The 23669-nt window shown below is 38.1% G+C and overlaps 1 protein-coding gene across 2 annotated transcripts in view; it reads right to left on the bottom strand.

Annotated features, from left to right (window-relative positions):
* Nucleotides 1-263: 263 nt before the first annotated feature.
* DPYD (dihydropyrimidine dehydrogenase) overlaps nt 264-23669 on the bottom strand; it is an 815412-nt gene continuing 792006 nt past the window's right edge. The window contains exons 22-24 of one of the 2 annotated variants that reach the window (XM_082655551.1): nt 9862-10002; nt 6620-6791; nt 264-834 (exon numbers count right to left, since the gene is read on the bottom strand). In XM_082655551.1, the coding sequence (XP_082511677.1) occupies nt 6621-6791; nt 9862-10002 (312 nt within the window). In that variant the 3' untranslated portion in view covers nt 264-834; nt 6620. Of the gene's footprint in view, nt 835-5341; nt 6792-9861; nt 10003-23669 lie in introns of those variants that run through there. The other variant, XM_082655550.1, reaches the window with a different exon arrangement.

Raw genomic sequence — 23669 nt, 5'->3', positions numbered from 1 at the left:
TGGAACCTGAAAATAAAGCCACAGAAGGCAGAACAGAGAGATGAAGGGAATCTGAGTTCTGCTGATGCCGTTATTTGAAACTCTGGATCCAATAAACACTACCCCTGGGTTTTTAGTTATGTAAGCCAATAACATCCTTCTTTCTTTTCCTAAAGTAGTTTGAATTGGATTTTCTGTCACTTGAAATTAAGCTTCGTGACTGATATGGGGCAGGAAAGAAAGGAAGAGCTTATTGTGATTTTATTGGATCAATCCTGAGTGACTAGACGAGGAGCAAAGCTATGATACACGAAGAAGGATGGGAAGAGATGAACTAAGGAGGAGATAAGAGTTGACTTTAGGCATCCGAAGTTAGGCTTTGTAACTGAATATCCGTTGTACAACAAGGACTCTGATATACACATTTGAAATTCAGAGAAGTGGGGATGACACATAGACTTTGGAGTCACCAGTCTTTCTCCTCTTATCTTTAATGTAGATGTTTTATCTATGGTGTTCTTTGCTAGGTCCTTGGACTCCTACACTGCTGTCTTTAGCAGAAGAGAGCATAAAGTTGCCATGTTCTTGTCTTCAGGAAACTTTCAAAGATTTTTATTTTAAGGGTTAGCTCAGAATAATACTGGAATAGGAGGCATTGCCATTGGCCATAGTTGTTGGTAAGACGTTGCAGTAGGATAAAAATTACGCATGCTGGGCTTCGCTGGTGGTGCAGTGGTTCAGAGTCTGCCTGCCGATGCAGGGGACGCGGGTTCGTGCCGCGGTCCGGGAAGATCCCACATGCTGCGGAGCGGTTGGGCCCGTGAGCCATGGCCGCTGAGCCTGCACGTCCGGAGCCTGTGCTCCGCAATGGGAGAGGCCACAACAGTGGGAGGCCCGCGTACCGGAAAAAAAAAAAAAAATTACTCATGCTTGTAGTCTCAAAAGAGAAAACGAACTTTCATTATTAAATATACCATGCCCCCCCAACCACATAAGTGCCCCATCAAAACATCACAACCTATAAGAAGGAAGAGCAAGATGTAGTCTCCCAAATGTTGCAAAACAAACGGGGAATGTAAAAAAAAAATTATGGTTAGCTTCCTACAGTTCTGTCCCAAATCCCTAAGCCCTCCCTCTCTGTTTCACTCAGAAGAGATTCTTTTAAAACAGAAAATAAGCATTTTTGAGTTTCTTACATAAAGACATGAATTGAAAGTTTCTTATCTTTCACTCAGGTTCTTATATCTCCAAGAAAATATGCAGACTTAACCTTTTCAATAATTGAGTCTTAACATACATGTGTCTTTCTCACACTTGTGTGTGTGTGTGTGTGTGTGTGCGTGTTTGTGTATACTTGGCACTTTATCTTTGACCAAATACCTAGATTCCATGGAGCTGGATACCATAAAATCACAGAAGGTCAGGAAAGATGAATAAGCCAGCACTAGTAATAGGCAGGTAGATCTTAGTTTCAACAGAAACACATGAAGGAAAATTATTGGTAAGAGAGGAGGTCTTGACCCGTATGTTGACTAATGCAAATCTTCAAAAACTTCCAGCAGTGTATGAATTTGAATTCATCAATGGTAGTGGAATAGAGAAGGCAGGGACACAGAAGACTCTGGGTGCTTGCGGAACACAACATGTGGAAAAGCACTACACAAATTCTGTAAAGAAATAACTGCACAGATACATTAATCAATATGACTCACTACTATAGACTATCTACCAGTGACAAGATGGCTTGGTTTCTTTAATGGCACAGCAGTTTATAGTGCATATTAGAAGAACAGTAAATATGAAAACAATGATAGACAATATCAGAGTTTATAAATGCTATAGATCAGTTAATGAAAGGCTAACATACTCAGAGGGACAATTAGCCATGCAAGTTTCCAACCTGAATGGGACTATTCACTTAAAAAATGTCATTTTGTAATTAAAAAAATTTAAGCAGAAAATCTGTACTAATTAATAAAAGAGGTACTATATTAATTAATGTTACCATATTAATTAACCCTTTCAGACAATGGTTATTTCATAGTTTCTTCAGGCCATTAAATGGCACCCTAAGACCACCAAAAGTGAATAATGCATCTCCAAATATTCATATTGTAGAAAAATAGGTAATACCCACTTAGTAAAATAATATGGAAGAGAGGGCATTGTCTGAAAGTCAAGTCAGCTGAGCTTCATTTCTAAATATGGTAATTGGATATATACATATATATGTTAAGTTTCATTACTGGGATCTTTCATTTTTGTTAGAATTAGCTACCCTACTCTCTCTCTCTTTTTTTTTTTGCGATACGCGGGCCTCTCACTGTTGTGGCCGCTCCCATTGCGGAGCACAGGCTCCGGACGTGCAGGCTCAGTGGCCATGGCTCACGGGCCTAGCCGCTCCGCGGCATGTGGGATCTTCCCAGACCGGGGCACGAAACTGTGTCCCCTGCATCGGCAGGCCGACTCTCAACCACTGTGCCACCAGGGAAGCCCGGCTACACTACTATCTTTTTAAAAGAATCTTGGGGCTTCCCTGGTGGCGCAGTGGTTTAGAATCTGCCTGCCAATGCAGGGGACACGGGTTCGAGCCCTGGTCGGGGAAGATCCCACATGCCGTGGAGCAACCGGGCCCGTGAGCCACAACTACTGAGCCTGCGCTTCTGGAGCCTGTGCTCCGCAACAAGGGAGGCCACGATATTGAGTAGGCCCGCGCACTGCGAGGAAGAGTGGTCCCCGCTTGCCGCAACTAGAGAAAGCCCTCGCACAGAAACGAAGACCCAACACAGCCAAAAATAAATAAATAAATTTATTTTTTTTGAAAAAAGAATCTTGATCTTCCAACTGCTTGGAATGTCTTTTTCCAGATTGCTATGATGATGAATGAATGCTTAGGAAGTCATACCACCAGTTAATACTAAGACAGTCTGATTTTGAGTCTAGCAAATGTAGAATTTTGATAGTAGCCTTTTATCTCTTTAAAGTGTATTTGAAATTTCTATATTCATAAATAATAGCAACAGAAATTATAATTATATCTAATGTATTAAATGCAAAGCTATCATCTTCTGATGAAATTTTAGATGAATAAATTGAGGTTCAGTGGTCTAGTTAACATATCCAAGTTCATGTGCTTGGCAAGCAGCAGATCCAGATTCTAATAACCTGTGTGTAAGATGAATGACTTTTTTCACATTTGTAGGAAGGTTTGGGAGGTGCAAGTGAAGATGGGGAACATGCACTGTGGGCTGTGTAGTGGGGGAGTGGAGTATTGGGTTTAAATACGGACTTTGCCCTCTTCAGTGTATGGTCTTGGGCAAATTGCATAAACTCTTTGAGCCTTGGTTTTCCATCTGTGAAATGGGGCTAATAACCTCTATTCTGATCAAATTACTGTGTGCTTAAATGAGATGTTTTATTTACATTTTAGTTTTGGTTTGTTGCTGTCATTTTGGTTGATAGAGTTTTAAAACAATAGTAGAAGAATTTGTTCTGCATTAAAAAACGTGTGTCTTATATAAATAATATTTACAGGTAAATTTTTTTCTTAATGTACAGTCAACAAGAATTTTTAAGTTATTTTATTGTAATGACAAGGCTCTCACATGAGTAGTACAAGATAGACTGATGATGGTCTCTTCAGACAATATTAGATAAGATCTTAGTAACTGAATGTGTTTATATTATTGAAATTCTGTGTTTATTATAAAGTATAACCTGATTATATGAGCTCTAGTGTAAACATTTTTTTTTTATGATTTTTTTTAAGAAGATGTTGGTGGGTAGGAGTTAATTAATTAATTAATTATTTTTGCTGTGTTGGGTCTTCGTTTCTGTGCGAGGGCTTTCTCTAGTTGTGGCAAGCGGGGGCCACTCTTCATCGCAGAGTGCGGGCCTCTCACTATCGCGACCTCTCTTGTTGCGGAGCACAGGCTCCAGACGCGCAGGCTCAGTAGTTGTGGCTCACGGGCCTAGTTGCTCCGCGGCATGTGGGATCCTCCCAGACCAGGGCTCGAACCCGTGTCCCCTGCATTAGCAGGCAGATTCTCAACCACTGCGCCACCAGGGAAGCCCAGTGTAAACATATTTTTAAGTGAACACATTAAAGATTTTAATGAACTCACTGTTAACAAGGGAACCAGTAAGATTTATAACTTGTTCCACTATAAACATTTTCATTTTAAAATAACAAACATAGGGGCTTCTCTGGTGGCGCAGTGGTTGGGGGTCCGCCTGCCGATGCAGGGGGCACGGGTTCGTGCCCCGGTCCGGGAGGATACCGCGTGCCGCGGAGTGGCTGGGCCCGTGGGCCATGGCCGCTGGGCCTGCGCGTCTGGAGCCTGTGCTCCGCTGCGGGAGGGGCCGCGGCGGTGGGAGGCCCGTGTACCGCAAATAAATAAATAAATAAAATAACAAACATAATAGAAGAGACAGAAGATGATTTGTATCCAAAACATATCTTTGTTTTCTAAATTGCTTCACTATAGGATGCTTTTAAATGAGAAAAAAAAAAGTGAATACTTATTCAGTAAGTTATTTAATTAACCTGTATTATTTTGTTTTATCCTCACAATAACCTTAGGAATTAGAAACTATTTTAATACCAGTTTTATAGATTTGGAAGTTTGGTTGTCTGAGGTAACAAGCAATTAAGTGACAGCCAGGTATCAAACTCCAAAGACTGCAATTATCTTCCAACTTTGGTTAAAGCCCAGAGTATGTAAAGGACATATGTTTGGAATAGTAGTGGAGGCTCTTAGTAGGAGAGTATTCAATTCCATTTTAATGAAACTGCATTTAATTTGTTAACACATGAAAGGATCTGGAGGTTTTTATGGTGGTGGAGAAATATGATGGGACATTCATGTTGGCAAGTAATCTATCAATAGAATAGCACTGAAGAAGTGGAAGGGGATGTTGGATGGCCTGTTAGGAGGTATTACAAGAGCTGCATAATACACAATGAAGGAAAGAACCATGGCAGTTTCTACAATTTAGAGCTGGGGAAAGACTTGGGGAATGTTTTAGTAGTAAAATTGTTGGACATGGTAAGGGACTGCATGAAAGCAGGGAAGACAAAAAGCAGGAGAAGTAACTATTTTGACTTTTGAAATTGAGTTTGAAATGCTTAAATACAGCAAGTGGTCAGATACATGGACAGAAGTCCAACATGGAGGTATAGATGTTAGCACCATCTGTATAGAAGGGGTTATCAGAGTCAAGAGTGGGAAGAAATCTTAAGGACACCGTCATTAGATTTGAACTAGCTTGATATGTATGACTGACTGTGAATGGAATTTGCTGTAGAATTAACACCAAACTGCTCTACCAAGAGATAGCAAAAGACCGTGTTATTTAATAATGCTTTATAAAATTTTATTTGGTATTATTCAATCATACAGATTTTGTGGTAAATGTGCATTTCTAAAAGTGCATAATCAAACATTTAATTTTTCTTGATCTTGCATTTGTCATAGAGATATGCCACAGATGATTAGATAAAGATTCACTACTTATGGATTCATATTAAAATATGCCACAAAGAAGAGATAAACTAATTTATAGGATGCTATTTGCTGATTATGAAAATAGAGAAATACAAAAATATTATTTGGCAGTAACAGAAAATATTTCTTTTTTATTTAATTACTTTCAAAATTCCACATAAACACTAAAATAAAGAGTTGGTAAAGTGGTATCACACATTTAATATATATTTCCAATACTATATTTTTCATTCTTGAATGATGAAGCACATGACCCACTGCTGTATAATCTGGGTTGTGTTCAAACATTAATTGTTGTAATCATGAAGGTTACTATTAGAAGCAGATAGAACAGATCTGTGCACAGCAAAAGAGTGGCTTTAACCAGAGCTCCGTCCTAACACATCTTACTTTGTTAGGAACATAGTTTAAATATTTAAAGAAGAATGTCATGTTGATTCATTGGTGGCGTTTGGACACCCATCTAAGGAGTGAGTGATGAATAGCACAGTGTGATATGAATGGTTACTAAATACTCTTGCCTTCAGTATCCAGCACCAAAAAGAAGTTATTTCAGCGAAGGGGCCTGAAAAAAGTTTCCCAAATCCTTGTTGGCTTTCTTTTCCTGCCACAGAAAATTATTATGTGACTTCATTTGAGCTTTATGGAGCTAATTACCTTTGCTTAGAAACAGAGTTAAAATTAAATGTAATTTTTAATTATAAAATGTTGCCTTGGAAACATTTGCTCATAAGTTAAATTGTACTTTGTTCTAAAATACTTATTTCTTTTACAATTAGAAATCAAAGACAGAGCCCAGCATAGGGCAATTTGGAAACTGTAGTATTAATTGCCACAAAACTGCTAATATTTTTCATAATGGACAACTGATGGTGAACATCCAATTAACTGCTACACAGTTATATTTAACAGCTCTCCTCAGAAAAGAATTATTCTATTTTACGACCATTAACTGAATGGTCACTGGCAGTAGACATTTTTAAAATTTAGAAATTTCTTTAGAAATTATCTTTTTTTATTTAGAAATTATATGTTTGTTTGAATTTAGAAAGAGCTGAGCATAATGATCACAATTAAAAAGATCAGCATAAGTAGGTGACCTCAAGGTCCACAGCAACTGTTTCACAAATCACCTTAAGACACGGGATTCACAGCCAAGGGCAAGCCTCTCTTTGGTTCATAAGGTGTTGTCCTGGAAACCATTCTGATGCAGTCGATAATAGGGCAGACGGAGAGACACAGGGTACAGCCTGTACAAGTGTCAGTAATGGTGGGCAGGTGGGTTTCAGGATCAAACTGGATAGCCTGCGAACAGAAATAAAGAGTCTTGCTGTCACTGCCCACAAAGGTCAAGAATGCCCCCATTTTAGCATCAACGTTTTTTTCCACTGCAGGAGAGCTGCACTTGGAGACAACTACGCCCAGCACCGTGGTGCAGCTATAGCAACAGTTGAGCTGCCAGGGAGAAGGAAAAAAAAAAAAAAGGACAAAAAAGAAATGCCTTTAAAATTAGAAACACAATGTTTAAAATTCCTTAGAGGTATTTTTCTCTCTTTGTGTGAGGAAAATATTTCATAACATAGTAACTCTCTAGTGTCCTGTGTTCTGAGAAGAAAACAGGTCTTGTCAGTCTGACCATGACTGGGCAGGTGTCAGCTACCTGAGGGGGGCAGGGTGCTTCCACACCTTGTCCTTCTCGCACTCATGGTTCTCGGCAGTGGAGAAACGTCACTGTCAGATGGGGCAATGAATGCACTTGTTTGGATTTCAAATTATGTGTGTAGTGTTTAGAAGAAGGCAATAGGAAAAAAAATTAGCTTAAGTGCCAGCTTTCAGGTTTGAGGATTTCCAAGCCGATTCTAGGCATTACCCGACCACCAAGGGGAAAAATCACTGAAAGATGGGAGCCTGGACACCGCTTCCTGGTCCTGGCCTGACACTCCTCAGCTGGGAGAACCAGGATAAGTCTTCCAGCTCTAAAACTGCTCAGGATTTTGAGAAATTCAATAATTTATTCCATTTCCCCCCCTCCCTTCTTTCCTTCCTTCCTTTCTTTTAACATGAAGCAATCTATAATGTGCAATGAAAATACCTAGTGTGAAATTTACAATTAGATTTTTATTTAAAGTCATGATGATTATTTGTTAAAGAGAGAAACATTTGTTTCCAAATGTTATAACATTTCTTATTTGGAAACAACATGCAAGAATTTCCATCTAGGGGAGACTTCAGGGTAGATACGTGGGGGCAGAGGGGACTTGAGGACTTGTCTGGAATCTTGCAGAACAATTTGATGTTTTTACTCAGATGGTGCACTAATTTGGAGGAACGAGCTAGGGGGCTGAGCAAAATTATGAGGGTCATTAAGCCCCCGCCTCACTCCAGATACTCCTTGAGGCCAGGTCTGCAAATCTTACATTTTGAAATAATTACTGAATTCTGTTGTGTTTTTTTTTCCTGTGTCATACAACATGCTATATAATCCAATTCAAAATATTTTTTATGTTTAAACTTTTCCTCCCCCAAATGAGGCTACTTGTAACTATAATTTTTTTCTCTTTTATGCACATAAAAATGAAAATGGTCTCAGAGTAAATTATGTCAGGCTGCTTAATATTTTTTAAAAATTTCTGATCTTTAAGGAAACAACCATATATCTGAACAAGAACTGTAGTTATGACAAACTATTAGAAAATTTGTCTAAACAAATTGTTGCTATGTTTTGTAAAACAACATCTCAGATGGCTGTTTAAATGAGTAAAAGCTATTTCTCTTCTTTATGTACCCTTTTATAAATAGAAATCCAAGAAACAATTGATGAAAATAAAATAATACTTATGTTTTAGAAATCTTAAACTTTGGGCTTCCCTGGTGGCGCAGTGGTTGAGAGTCCGCCTGCTAATGCAGGGGACACGGGTTCATGCCCCAGTCTGCGAGGATCCCACATGCCACGGAGCGGCTGGGCCTATGAGCCATGGCCGCTGAGCCTGCGCGTCCGGAGCCTGTGCTCCGCAACAGGAGAGGCCACAACAGTGAGAGGCCCGCGTACTGCAAAAAAAAAAAAAAAAAAAAAAAAGAAATCTTATACTTTGAAAATTTGCAAACATGTAAAACTTTTCAGTTGAAGATTTTGATTTTCTATTTTTTATCCTTTAGAGACATAAGAGTCAAAGGACTTTTAAAATCTTTTTAAATGTATAATTGTGATTTTTTTCCCCTCATTAATAAGATTATTTTTGCTAAAATTGTACCAAGGCTAGAATTCCAAGGTGGGAGTAATAACCTCTAAGATTTAAGATGTTAGAACCCTGATGCTGTGATTTTAGTGATGAAACTTCCTTACTTATCTCTGATTGGTTAATTAGAGAAAAGAAGAAATGAAAATGAATGTGATATGATTAGCATTTTCAAAGTAACTGTTAGAGACACTTCTCAGATAGAAAAAAAGTGATACAAGGGTGAAAACTTGGTATAGAAGTAGTGTTAAATTAAGGAAGAAGAGATTTTTAAAAAATTAAAATTATGTCTGTCATACCTGTATTAGGTGATCAGAAGAATATGTAATATCGTACCACAAGCAAATAGGAACTTTCCCCAAGCTGAATAAGGTAAATGAACTACAATTTTTAACAATGGCCAGTTTATCTAATTTGAAAATTCATTAATCATCTTAAAGGGATCTTATTTTACTTTATTATACTTCTTTATAGCTTGAAATATTTAATGAAAATAATATTATTCTGTAGTTTTTAGCCTGAAGACAGTTGAATGCCCATTTTTTCTTTATTGTTCCATGGCAGACTCTCAGCTGAAGGCTGAGGAACTGGAAAGAATCTCTGGATCATTTCATGTGGTAGGAAAACAACTTGTTGACTCTTCCAGCTATAGAGGAATTTCTGGTCCCAACCAGCCCATCTAGTTGGTGGGAAAATGCTTTTTCTTTCTAAATGAAGCTCAATCAATACTGAATGGAAGAGCATTCTCTTTTGGTAGAAGGAAACAAGTTCTTTCAGGGTCATGGCAATAAATTGTAGCTCTTTTCCCTCTGCATGAGAGCATAATGCTTCCTCATGGGCATAATTGTGTGAATTTCTTTTTTTGTTTGAATTCTTCCTTCCAATTTTATGAGTGATGAAATGATACTAAAACAGTACTGTGCACTGAATGGTGGCATCGTTAGTATGAGTTATGGCTTCCCTTTAAAAAAAAATCACTATGTTATGAGGGTGAGAGGACAGAGAGCTATGTCACTGCTGAGTAGCAATGTTTGGCACGTCTGGTCTGAATCCCACACTTTGTGACAGAAGATGCTTTCTGCTACAAAAGCCAAGAAGAAACATGCCTCACAGCATCCTAATTGCAGCAGGATTCTTACCTGGTAGCCAGAGTCATTACAGGTCATGTAGCATTTGCCACAGCTGATACACATTTCTTCATCAATCACAGCCACAACTTGCTCTACGGTGCTCAGTTCACCAAATGTTCCAAGGTACTGCAGTGCTTTTCCAATCACATCCTGAAAGATAGGCACTGAATTACTTACAGTGTTCATTGTAAAACATTGCCATGTGATGATTAGTATCTGTCCAAATTTCCCTGTTTTTATAAAATCCTGCATTATATAACTTAGAAGGTTTTGGATACTGTAGTTCTCACAGATATACTTTTTATAATTATAGCTTACATATTTCTGTCTCCTGAAAGATGGGCTTTCTGTATATATCTAGCGTAGAAACACAAGACCTAACTAATTGCATTCATCAGGTTTTCTACAAATGATCTAAATCAGTGTTTCTGTGGACAGAAGAAATGACACCCTTTTCAGTGGTTGTGGCTTCCTTTTTCTCAATTTTGGACTTTGAATGATCCGAAAGTAATGAAAAGTGACAAAGGGTAATGCACTGATACTAGAAAACCTTAGATTGCTAGGAATGAGGGGAATAAAAATGTGGACACTCTGCATTTATAGCACTGCATTTGGAGTCTAGATTTCATTTAGAAGAGTGCTTTGATAGCATGCCCACCTGTCATGTCTTGAAGAGTATATTTCACTATTTAAAAATTCTAATTTATGTTAATTAATTAGGTTAATTTAATAGCTAAATAAGATGCTCTTTTACTATTAAAGAACTAGGATTTTCTTCATTCACCACTGAAGATTTTTCATGCTGTTACACATTGCTTTGTTCTTCATATTAATTGGAAGTGTGCTTAATATGTGAAGCACAGAAGATGTTTCATCAACAATAAGAAACACTTTGTTTCATAAAACAAAACAGAAGAATGTAACAATGTTTGTAAAATTAGTATGCTGTCAAGATTTTCTGCTTCTGTTTTTAACTTTTAACAAGACAATCTTTTGTTTGAATTCAAGGTCCGTCTTCAAGGTGGTTTGACTCACATTTAAAGCCACCTTCCTATATTCTCTATGGTATCTTATTTTCTGTTCTTCTTTTTATGACCTTGGTTACCCTTTTTTACTCTATTTTTTCCCGATTTCAGCTCTAAATGACAATATGCTCATGACTTTGAGCTTTTAAACTGAAACAAAGCTTACATAATTATATACCATTCGTGTGTCTCTCAAAAAATAAGGTGATCAAAAACTTACTGTCTTGACTATTTTCTTTTCAGTGTGTTGAAGGTATAATTTCAGTGATACCACAGTCTGTTTGTAGAGGGGGGGCACTTGATGTCCAAATCAATATCTCCATTCTGAATTTCTCTCACAGACTTAAGATCTACTTTTATCAGCTGCATGATAAGCACTGTCATTAGAATTTGGTATGTCAAATTCACTCCTCACCGAATTTTTCATCAGCATCACAAAACTGGATCTTCCTTCTGATTTCCTTAGTCTTACTAACACTGTTAGGATTTCTTCAGTCACTGAGGCTTGAAATTTCAGAGCTGTATTTCACTTTGACTTCTCCCTACTCCAAGATCTCATTAGTTGCCAAGTCTTCTGAGCTCTGGATCTGCAATATCTTCTGAATCCTCTTTCCAAGTCTACTATAATCTTTAACCATTACTAATTAATTTCCCATTACTTCTAATGTAGTTATAAGAGCCTACGTGTCTCATCCTCTTATTCTCCCTTTCCTTTCTACCTTATGCAGTGTTGTCATCTTCATCTATGCTGTAGAGCACAGCTTAAATGTTCTCACTACCTTACTCAAAAATCTGTTGAATTAAATACAGTTTCACATTTAAGTCTAGCATTTAAGGCTTTCTACCAACTAGTCTTTTTTGGTCTTATTTCTCACTTCCGAACACCATGTGCTTTAGCTACACTGGACACATGCCCTACACTGAACACACTTGTCAGTCAACTCCTCTGGCACCTAATTTTATCTTGAGTCCTCTGTCCAGAATACCCTTCCTTCCCATCTTCACTTTGAAAAATCCTGTCCATCCTTCAAAGACATCTCACATGCCACTACTTCCTGAAAATCTCCTTAATTCTTCCTTCTCCTTTCCTAACCAAATTGAAGATGTGATCTCCCGCTTCTTCATTCTCTTCTTCCTTTGTCTCCTACATCTTTTCCTCCTGCCCTTTTCCCCTCTTCATCCTCTCTCTCTCCCCCTCCTACCAATGCAATGGCCTAGAGTGTTTTATCTATTATGTGGAACTAATGGTTACAGATTACTTTGAGTTCTTACTATGTATCAGGCCAGTGCCATAATTTTTAAGCATTTTCTCATTTAAATCTCACACATTTTATAGAGGATGAGATTATTGACATTTAAGGTATAAAATTAAATAAATGATGAAGCAGGGATTCAGACCAGTGCTGCCTAACTTCAAATTCTATGATCAAAAGCACTCTGCTTTACTGGCTCATCGGTTATTTCTCTATTTAGCAAAGTTTACTTCATGTTGTAGGTATTTTCTACATTCAGCTCCTTATTTGCAGCCTCTTAGGAGGCTTTATTCATCTTTGTATCTCATGTTGTGTATCTTGCTCCTCAGATCACTGAAACATAATGGGTACTCAAATATTTGTTAAAATAAATGTATCTTTAGTTTTTCTATATACTAAATATTCAGCAAAATATTAGGCACACAGTTGTATGAGCTAACAGCTACTTTTTGATTTACCGAATACTTTTATTAATATGAGATTCACAAAAAGATTTGAGTACCTCTTTAAATACAAAATAATCATAGTCAACATATCTGGATATGTTTAATATTTTCTAATATTTTAAGACAGCAAATGCATGAGGTCACTCTATGGCTGTAAAAGACTCTACGTGGTAGAAAATAATTTTTTCAATCTAGTAAACAAATTAGCCAGAACAGTTGTTTCATTGAATTAGATCATGGCTTGACTGAAATCATCAGTAAATATTCAAAAGATGATTAAACAGGAAACTCCCTAGATGGTCATCCAGCTTATAAGGCTTATTCCAAAGAAACAGTGCATATTTCTAAGATATTTTATTGGAGGAAGCAAATTCACATTCTGTGTATATCAAATACGCCTTTTGCTCTATATTGGAGATTTGCTGTTGTCATTTATTAAAACATCATTGTTTAATGTGAAACTAAATCAAACAAAGTCCTTGGAGCCTCAAAAAGTTATTTACACATGGTGTTAAAAATCACCCCTCATTCATCATAGTTCTTAAGAAAATTATGTATATATATATTTAATCTGGAAGAGGATAAAAGAATGGCAACAATTTTAAGTTATTTTGTAAAGAGTAATCAAATAAAATGAATTATCATTCTACGTGGCAGAAAACGTGGACATTTGTTTAAAACTCAAAGCTTCCAGGTAGTACTGCCAGTTTATAAATACCCTTGAGTACACGTTCTGGAATTTGGAGTTTGCTGAAAGTTGCATATAATCAGTAAAGCACATATGGCTAGTCTAGTCCCTGTTGGACACATACCTGTGGAGATTAGGGTACCTACATTCATTATTCCAAGCAGGGTGTGGATATACAAAGGTCGTGCGATCTGCTATAGCCATCCCTGATTAGTGGAAAAGTTTATGTATGAATGTGTATGTGGGAAGAGTGATGCCAAATTCTTTAAAGTGTAGGTGATACATGTGATTTAAATATGTTTTCCCTAAATTAATGTTGGGAAGCAGTACAGAATTCTAGAATCACATCTTTGTCAATTAATTATTTGTTTGGGATAATCAGAAGTATTTTTAAAAACTAGATCAGTCAATATTTCTGTTTGATATAAAGTTTGGGATCAAAAGTGAGGAACTAGAGGGCCCCCATCCCATCCCTGCTGCATCATACTTAATGTATTAGGCTTAGTATGACTTTCTTAGTTTTGGCCTATTTTTTTTACGGGTGATTGAAGTATTTTCAAGTTGTGATTGATATCTGGCGTGTTAACTGTCCTTAGATTTAAGTCTTCTACACATCTGATTAGCATACTATTTACGATACCTGTAAAAAAGTGTCATTCAAAGGCCAGGACCAAGGACAGTATGCTGTGGGCAATCACTATGATGTCTATCCAAAACAGATCAAAATTATTTGGATGTAGCTGTTTAATTACTTTACCATTTCCTTATCTGTACCATTACCAATGTCACAGGTTCTTATCTGTTATATCAAGTTCACTGCTTGCCTAATAAACCTATCAAAATAGGAAATGAGATAATTTGGTTTGTTCTCACAGAATTTATGCTGACACTTGATAATTTCTTCCTTTACTAATGCTGTCAAGTCAAAAGTTTAATGATCCTTAATGAAGCTTTCTGGTCTACTTCTATCTTTTCTTCACTCCCCTTGCCACATCAACCTTTTCCTTTTCTAAAGAACCTAGAGCACCATTTAATTTTTAGCAGTGTGATACAGCAATATCATACTAAAATAGTTTCAAAAATACAGCATACAATTTATTTTTGATATCCTATATAATGTCCTCCGAGCTAGGAGACAGGGATGGTGACTGTACAATTAGATAGGGAAGTCTTGAGTTTAAATTCAGTAGAACTCTGATAACAGGACTCAGTGTGAATAAGCTGAGTTGGGAGGGCAGAGACAAAGCATGATTCAGGAAATAAAATAGTAAGTAAATTAGTGGAGAAGGTAAGAGAAACAAGCAAACCAAGAGATGGGGTAGGAGCTAGTGAGGACCTGGGAACTGAAGTGGGTGAGAGAGGGTGGAGTGGAAGGGAGCTTGTTACTGAGAGAGAGATGGGTGAGGTTTGGGTGTAGTCAATATTGGTTCAGTAGAGATCTGTGGCCCTGATCACTGTATTCTTTTTATGTGGGCTGGCTCAGGCTTTAAAGTAGCAAGTTCTTGCCAGACATTTTGGATTTAAATACATTTAATGAGGCTAAATGTGATATGTTTCTACTTTATCCTTACCTATCTTGGGCTTCACCTCTCGAATATGTTTTCCTTATCCTTTTCAGTTCTAAAAGCATTCTTTATGGGGATGCTACAAAGATAACAGGAGCTGAACAGTTCTAATTGTAAGTTAACAGTATACCATCTGCTCTAAGTAGTGGGTGTATTCTCTCTTTTTTTTTTTTACTTTTAATAGACAAAATACATTTCCATTTTTCCTAATATTTTCTCCAAATTCAGATAATTTGAGGCTTTGGTATTTCTGAAACACTTTAAAATCTTGATGCCACTCTTTTATGATCGTCGTTGGTAATGTGATCTCTATTTTCTCATATGACTATTCAATACTGAGTTATCTAAATGCTTCACTCTTTTCCTATTCCTCGTGAAACTCAGAGATTATGTCACCAAATTTCAATTTGACAGCCTCTCATTCTTCTTGATCCATGTTCAGGTTAGTGCTCTGACTACGGGATTGTTTTCTATTGTCGTTTCTGAGCTCCCTGAAAGTAGATTTACTAAAGGTGGCATACTTGTACATTTAAGTTTAGACTTCCTTTCTGTGGCCTAACAAACTCTACGATGATATGGGATGGTTACTTTCCTTCAAGATTCTTTTAGCTGCCATTTTCCCCAAACAGATTTTTATAAGGAACCAGAAATAAGTCAATGCAGTAAGTCTCTCATTGCTTCTCTCTCCTTTGTGAGATTAAATTTCCAACATGGCAATTCAAGAGTTTTGCCAATGTTTTGCCTTTAGTGGAGTGGGATTTTCATCTGAAGTCTGTAAAGGCTTACATCGCTGCTCTATCTTGCCTGTCCGTATTAACCATCTAGTTATGGGGTCTCTGATGTAGTCCCGGAAAACATTTCTGTTTTCCTTTCATTTCACTCTCCTGCAGCTGCTTCCTCCATGCTTCACTTTCACGTTTGTGGATTTCCATGCATGTGTATATCTTTTTGACATATACTGTTCCTCCCCCAGCCCTTTCATCAGACTTATTTATTCCAAAGAAGATATACCTTTCCATCATCATATTCCAGTCAGGAATCACATCTCAAAACATCCCCGTAAGACTTAAGAGTTGATTTTCACCATATTCTGTTCATGTGTTTTAAAGTGCAGTCTGATAATTTTTCATCTGCTATTTGTCTGTATATAGACAACTGAGAATGTTAATGCCTTCCGCCCATTTCTCTGGTATCTTCTGAAAATTGCTGGGAAAATCCTCTACTATTTTTCTTCCTGTGTCATCCCTTTTATGCTCCATAGTATCTAATATGCCTTACAGTTATATATGAGTACTTTTCTCCTTCCCCTCACAACTCAATTGAAATAATAAACCTCTCGATCAGACTGACTGGTCTCCTGCCAACACGGTCTTGCCAGTCTTATGAGATGCAGTCTATCTCTTCCTAGAAGCAGCAGGAAGAGATGAAAACATCACTAGTGCCCCTAAACCATTCATTTTCCTACCCAGAAATTCAAAGACGTTAGAGATACATTCCTGGCTTCATAAAGAGAATGAGAATTCATTCTCAAATATATCAACAGAAGTGGGAAGCATTCGGGGAACTTTATAAGCCTTGGCAGACTCTCAAATCTCTGTTATATGCTGCCTGGGACTAAAGCACGTTTCTCATTTAGCAGGGCCAAATGTGCACGCTGTCACTTCAGTTCTCTTCAGCCAGGAGATAAAACGGCTTCCTATTTGGTTTCTTTTCTCTAGCACAGGTGAACCTGTGGAATGTGTTAGGAGCTTCTTCAGAAGGTCCTGGTTCATCTTTTAGAAGGAGACCTTTACATCTATGGCTGGAGGTCAGTTGTCTTTTTCTTACTTTATCTCATTCTTCCCCTTCCCCTTCAGCACTGATTTTGATTACCCTCCTCTTCCTCAGAAGGCTTTTCTTTCACAAAAGCGACAGCTCCGCAATATGGCAATATGTATGGTAAAGGTGTCACTATGAAATGGAAATCCAGATGTAGGGTTGATAAAGAGGAAATTGACTGGACGCCAGGCTGACGCTAGGGCCCCAGACTATTCCCTGCGGTAGGACTGACAGCCTCTGAGACCATTTCTTAGCTTCCAAGGACGCAAGGGGAAGCTGGATACCATGTTGGCTAGTGAAGACTTCTGGTTCTCAAGGACCCCCTAGTCACAGTGTAACACTGGGAGTAACCACTCTTGACGCTCTAGCTGAAATCCTTAAATGTTTAATCAGTATATCCCCTCGCCCTTTTACATCATGTTAAGACTGAGCAAGAAAACTGGATTATTTTCCTCATTACTGCCTCTCAGTTTGGTCCTTTCTAGGAAATACTACTGAACAAAAGAATGAGTTTTGTATTGGATTTAAGGTCCCATGGCTGCATTTATTCCAAGTATGTATTAACACTATGCTTTGCAAACATACTCATATGCTTGAAATGCCACCTTCCTTTTTTTTTTTTTTTTTCTTTCATGAGAGACAGAAGAAGATAGTGATTAAGGACCAAGTTTTAGAGCCAGATTTTGGAATCAAGTCTTGGTTTTCATGTCTTCCTAGCTGTGTGACCTTAGACAAGTTATTTAACCTCTCTGTTTATTAATTACTTAATCAGTAAAATAGGGAAAATATGGATACCTGATAGGGTTATGGTGAGGATTAAGTGAGTTAATTCACAAGCATGCAGAACAGTGCCTGAAACGTCATAAGTACTCAATAAATATTAGCTTTTATTATTAATTCTCTGCTTAATTAACACTAATTTATTAAACTCCATGTTAAATATCACCATCTCTGTGAAGCTTTGCACAATTACCCGAGGCGGAACTAATCCCTTTCACTCCTCTGTGTTCCCAGAGCATTTTGTACATATTTGATTGAACTGTAAATAATTTTTAACATGTGTCTTTCTCCCTTGTTAGACTGTGAGCTCCGTAAGGATAGATATCTCTCTTTTTAAAATTCATGTTGTATTCCCAGTTTCCTGGATTGCAGCGCGTGCATAATAAATATATGTTAGCACTACATCTCCACCAAGATCAGGAAAAACCTGGTGCCTTGAACCATGCCTTGTTAGTCTCTGGACGAAGACCCAGTCCTGAGCACACTGCTAAGGTCACATAGCAAATACTCAATAAATACTTACTGATTGACTGATATTGAAACTGCCTACTTCTGAAGCAGCAGACCATTAAGTCTTATCTGAGGCATTTGAAAGAAAAGAACAAAAGATGAGATCTATTGAGCATGGCTTGCTTAGAAATAATATTGTCACACTCATAACCAGAGAAGATGTGGGTAGATTAGAAACTTGAATCCATGACTGAAAAACTTGTTCAGACAAGAGGGGCTTAGTCAACTTTGTGGGACACTGGGGCCCTTTCTATAGCAGATGGGGAATAATATACTGTGCTAGCTGAGAGGATAAACAAAGCAATGGCATGGAGTTTAAACTATTGAACAGAGGAATCTATAAAGAGGCCAACAGCGAGTAGGGAAGAAACATGCTAAAATAAACAGATAGGTGGACAGGGAAAATATTAAGCACGAAAACAGATAACCCAGGCCCTCAGGAAAAAGGGGAGATGGAAAAATGGTATGTCAAGAACAGAAGAAACACTGTAGGGAAAACATAAAAGTAATGATGAAGCAGCAGAGGGAAGTACGTAGCATGCCTGGGTAAGTGTGGTACAATAAAACAATAAAAGCACAAGAAGAAATGTCTGATTCACACGCAGAGAGAAAATGACTCTTAAAGGGAACGTGGCTGTTAATTTCAATGCGGACTGAACAACCACATGGCCGCATCATCCAGATGGGGTCTAAAATAATGGGCAAGGGGGCAAGGGACTCATATGAAAATGACAACAACCGTGGCTCCTTACATTTGAATAGAACTATGCCTCGTGCAATAGTTTCACAGACATCATTTCATTTAGAACAATGGAGTTGAGGTCTTCTGACGTTATCTAGTATTTATTCTCCTTCCTGCCAATCTCCCACCTAGATTGTTACAACAGCCTTCTAACCAGTCTTCCTGCTTCTGTCCTTGCCCATCTAGGATCTTGTATCAACACCGCAGACAGAATGAGCCTTTGAAAAATTTTGTCAGATCACATCATTCTTCCTTTTAAAAAGCCTCAATAGTTTCCTGCCAAGGACTTTCCTACTTCGGGGTCTTTGCATTTTCTGTTCCTTCTGAATGGAACGTTCTCCCCCGACCCCGATATTTATCTGCTTTGATCACTCTCTCACTCTTTGAAGTGTTTACTCATATGCCATTTAACCAGGCAGGCATCTCCTGATCAACCTCTCCAGCAATTACTTTTCCCCTAATCCTGCTGTATCTTCTCCACAGCACTGTGACCATCTGACATAGTATGTACCCACTCGTTCATTTGTTTATTGTCTGTTCTATAATGTAGACACCAAATGTAGACACCACGAGAGCTGGGCTTTTGTTTTGTTCACTACTGAATTGCTAGAGACTAGAGTAGTGCTGGAACATAGTGGGTGGATGTTAATAGTTGTTGGATGAATGACAAAATGGATGTATGGGTGAATAGGACAATTATTGCCAACTGAAAATTGGAGTCTCAGTGGTTACATGTGAAAGGCAAAATGAAACAATACCAGATGTCCTTACCAAGATGAGCAGTGCTTTCTGACCTGTGGACCACTTCCTCATTCTTAAGACTTCCTCTATTTTTTTCTCCACGTCATCATTTCCTTCTGGTTATGCTCTTATTTCTTTGATCACTTGTTCCCATTTGCTTCCCCCGAACTTCCTACTCCCTCATAGGGTATTAGGTTAAGCAAGAAATGAAGAAAATATACGTGAAGCTTCTGTCTTGTGTCTGGCACCCAGTAGGCGGTCAGCATGTTAGTTCTTTTTTCTTTATATCATCCAGCACAGGTGCAAAATTAGTTTGAGCTCACTAATTTCAATATGCTCAAATCTAAATTTTTCACCCCACATTAAAAAACTCATCAAACCTAAAACACCAAGAATAAAACCCTGATTCATTATCTTTCATTTTTCTTTATCTCAGTTAGTGGGACTATCAAAAATCTAATCATCTTAGTCTCCTTATTTTCAACTCCTTACCGTCCCTTATACCTCAGTATATAAAGAGAATCATCAAATTTTAGAGGGAGAATTATCAAGTCTTCATCAATTTAACCTCTGCTTCTGTTTCCATAACCATGGCCACTCACCAAATCTAGGACCACATTATGAATCACCGGGAACATTCCTTTTTCCACTTACCCCTCTAATCACTACCCAGTCTACAGGGCTCCTTAAACGCCAGTTCCTCAGAGAGGCCTTCCTCATCTCCTTCAATCTAAATTAGGTCTTGCTATGAAAGAGACTCCACACATCCTGTATTTTTCTTTATTGTTTGTATTACAAATATAGCTTTATATTATTAGTGTGATTCTTTGTTTTAATACCTGTTTCTTTCTCTATTCTGTATGCTTCATGAGGACAGAGGCTGTGGCTGTTTTATTTTTTGTACTATAGATGCTCAATTCCTAGCACACTGCTTGTCTCATGGTAGGTATATGATAAAAATTTCCTGAAAAATATATGGACTTCTTCAAAGCTTCCAACTTGGTTGACTTCCAGAGCTTTATGTATTCCTACTAACATTCTTGAGTTCACTTTATTGGACATATGGAAATGGAGGGTCACCCTAACCTGTTATCTACTTCAAGTTGTCCATTCCTAACATCATAACTAATAGTGGGTAACATATACAGTATTTAGGATATGTTTGGTGCAGGCTAAAAGCACTTCACACACTACCTAATTTATAATCCCATGAGGCAGACTTTTTATTTTTTTGCGGTACGCGGGCCTCTCACTGTTGTGGCCTCTCCCGTTGCGGAGCACAGGCTCTAGACGCGCAGGCTCAGCGGCCATGGCTCACGGGTCGAGCCGCTCCGCAGCATGTGGGATCTCCCCGGACCAGGGCACGAACCCGTGTCCCCTGCATCGGCAGGCGGACTCTCAACCACTGCGCCACCAGCAAAGCCCAGGCAGATTCTTTAATTATGTCCACTTTACAGATTAGTTAACCGAGGCAAGTTCATGTAGCTGCTAAATGGCAGTGGCATAATTTGAACCCAAGCAGCGTGACAGAGTAGTTCCAGGCTTAATTCAGGAAACTCTTTTCCCATAAATATAATCTTCTAAAATCTTATAAACCTTGCTACATCTTTCAAAGAAGGAAATAGCTTCTTAAGACTTTCTAGCAGTCACTTTCTTCAAACACAGGCTACTTACTAGAATGACACTGGTAAGCCCAAATTCAGTCTCATTAAATGCCTATGGCATTGCAGTAGGTAGAAAATCATATGTCACTCTCTTATCCAAGATGACTTAATGTATTGTCTGGACTCCATTCCTTCCTTATTTGCCAAGGATATAGCTTCTTTAATCATGCCCTCTCTGGTAGCTGTAGGTATCCTTTCCTAGCATATAAACACATGCAAGCTTATAGTATCCTAAAATATACAAACCAACCTTTCCCTCTACTACATTTCTTCTTGTCACTTTCCTTTTGATCTTTCTCAAGTTCAGGGAAGAGTATTCCATATGCCTTGTCCTTAATTTTGAAACCTTTATTCACTCTTCAATTTACCACCTCCTGGATTCTACTTTTCACCACTCCACTGAACCTGCTTAGGCCAAGATAAGCTAAAATATGAAGGTCTGATGTTTATGCTAAGGAGTTTACCTTTTAAGATCATGCTTAAGATGTGGGAATTTTAAGCAAAGGGTAAAACAATCAGATTTGCATTTAACAAAGAATACTTCATAATAGTTGGAGGATACATTAGGTAAGAATGAGAAAAGAAGGTGGGAGGCCAGTTTGTAGAATATTTCAGAATTCCAGGAAAGAATGTATAAAGAACTTCCCTAAGACCTTTGCTGTAGGGAAGAGCAGAAGAGGAAGAGGACATGACAGATAAAAATGGTGGACATTGGTGAATGTCTATGATCCCATTCATGAGTGAGATGAGTCATAGGATGAAATCTAGGCCAAATTTCAGGTTTCTGCTTAGGTAAGAGGGTAGATAGAGTGCTGTTCATTGAGACACAGGACTCAGGAGGAAGATCAGGCTTAGAAGGAATGATAATCAGTTTAGTTTGAAGTACGATGGCCTTTAGGCACCTTGCTTAGACTATCCAGGTGGAGGTATCCAGAAGATAGTGGGTGACACAGGTTTGAAGCATAAAAAGAGGTAGGGATGCAATCCAAAAATGGGCAGAAGACCTAAATAGACATTTCTCCAAAGAAGATATACAGATTGCCAACAAACACATGAAAGGATGCTCAACATCACTAATCATTTGAGAAATGCAAATCAAAACTACAATGAGATATCACCTCACACCGGTCAGAATGGCCATCATCAAAAAATCTACAAACAACAAATACTGGAGAGGGTATGGAGAAAAGGGAACCCTCTTGCACTGCTGGTGGGAATGTAAATGGATACAGCTACTATGGAGAACAGTATGGAGGTTCCTTAGAAAACTAAAAATAGAACTATCAATCATACGACCCAGCAGTCCCACTACTGGGCATATACCCTGAGAAAATCATAATTCAAAAGGAGTCATGTACCACAATGTTCACTGCAGCTCTATTTACAATAGCCAGGACATGGAAGGAGCTTAAGTGTCCATCAACAGATGAATGGATAAAGAAGATGTGGCACATATATACAATGGAATATTACTCAGCCATAAAAAAGAAACAAATTGAGCTATTTTGTAGTGAGGTGGATGGACCTAGAGACTGTCATACAGAGTGACGTAAGTCAGAAAGAGAAAAACAAATACCGTATGCTAACACATATATATGGAATCTAAAAAAAAGGTTCTAAAGAACCTAGGGGCAGGACAGCTATAAAGATGCAGACATAGAGAGTGGACTTGAGTACATGGGGAAGGGTAAGGGTAAGCTGGGACGACGTGAGAGAGTGGCATGGACATATATACACTACCAAATGTAAAATAGATAGCTAGTGGGAAGCAGCCGCATAGCACAGGGAGATCAGCTCGGTGCTTTGTGACCACCTAGAGGGGTGGGATAGGGAGGGTGGGAGGGAGGGAGACAAGATGGCGGAGATATAGGGACATATGTATATGTATAGCTGATTCACTTTGTTATAAAGCAGAAACTAACACATCACTGTAAAGCAATTATAGTCCAATAAAGATGTTTTAAAAAAAAAAAGAGGTAAGGATGGAAGATAGTTGAGTCGATATATAGGAAAAGTTTAAATGAATCATAAAGGGAAATGATATAGTAAGAAGGAAGCAGAGAGAGGAGTCCAGACACCATCATCATGTTCTCTCTCCACCCTTTTCTCTTATTGTACCTCAACCTGCACCTGCTTCTGTCATGTGAAGCTACATGCTTCTACTTGAACTCATCACCTCAAGGTCCACCTTCTGCTACCTTTTCCATCTGGTTCATATCAAGAAGAAAAGGGAACTATGTTGAACATATTTCAAAGTAAAGAATCAGCACTGTAGTAGAAGAAACATTTTTGTCTTCACAGAAATGTTAAAAGTAGTACTAAGGTCTTGGTTTCAAATAAGGGGCTTATAGCCAAGAATTCTGGACTTTGTCAGAAGGTTTTATTTGTAAAGTTTTTTGTTAAACTCTTCCTTATTAGACAAAGATTTACTTAAGGTATGAAACTTTTTATAGAAATTGGCCATCCTTATTGGAACTTTGTCTAACCCATTTCTGATTCACTCTTGAAAAGCTTTAGCGAATTCTGAGACACTGAACATTTAAATGTAAAGTAAATCATGCAATTTATGATACATTTTTTTGTCA

Source organism: Grampus griseus (genome assembly GCF_964374135.1).
Source record: "Grampus griseus genome assembly, chromosome: 1".
Lineage (NCBI taxonomy): Eukaryota > Metazoa > Chordata > Mammalia > Artiodactyla > Delphinidae > Grampus > Grampus griseus.
The sequence above is the reverse complement of the archived record's forward strand: the minus strand, read 5'-3'. Positions and strand labels throughout refer to the sequence as shown.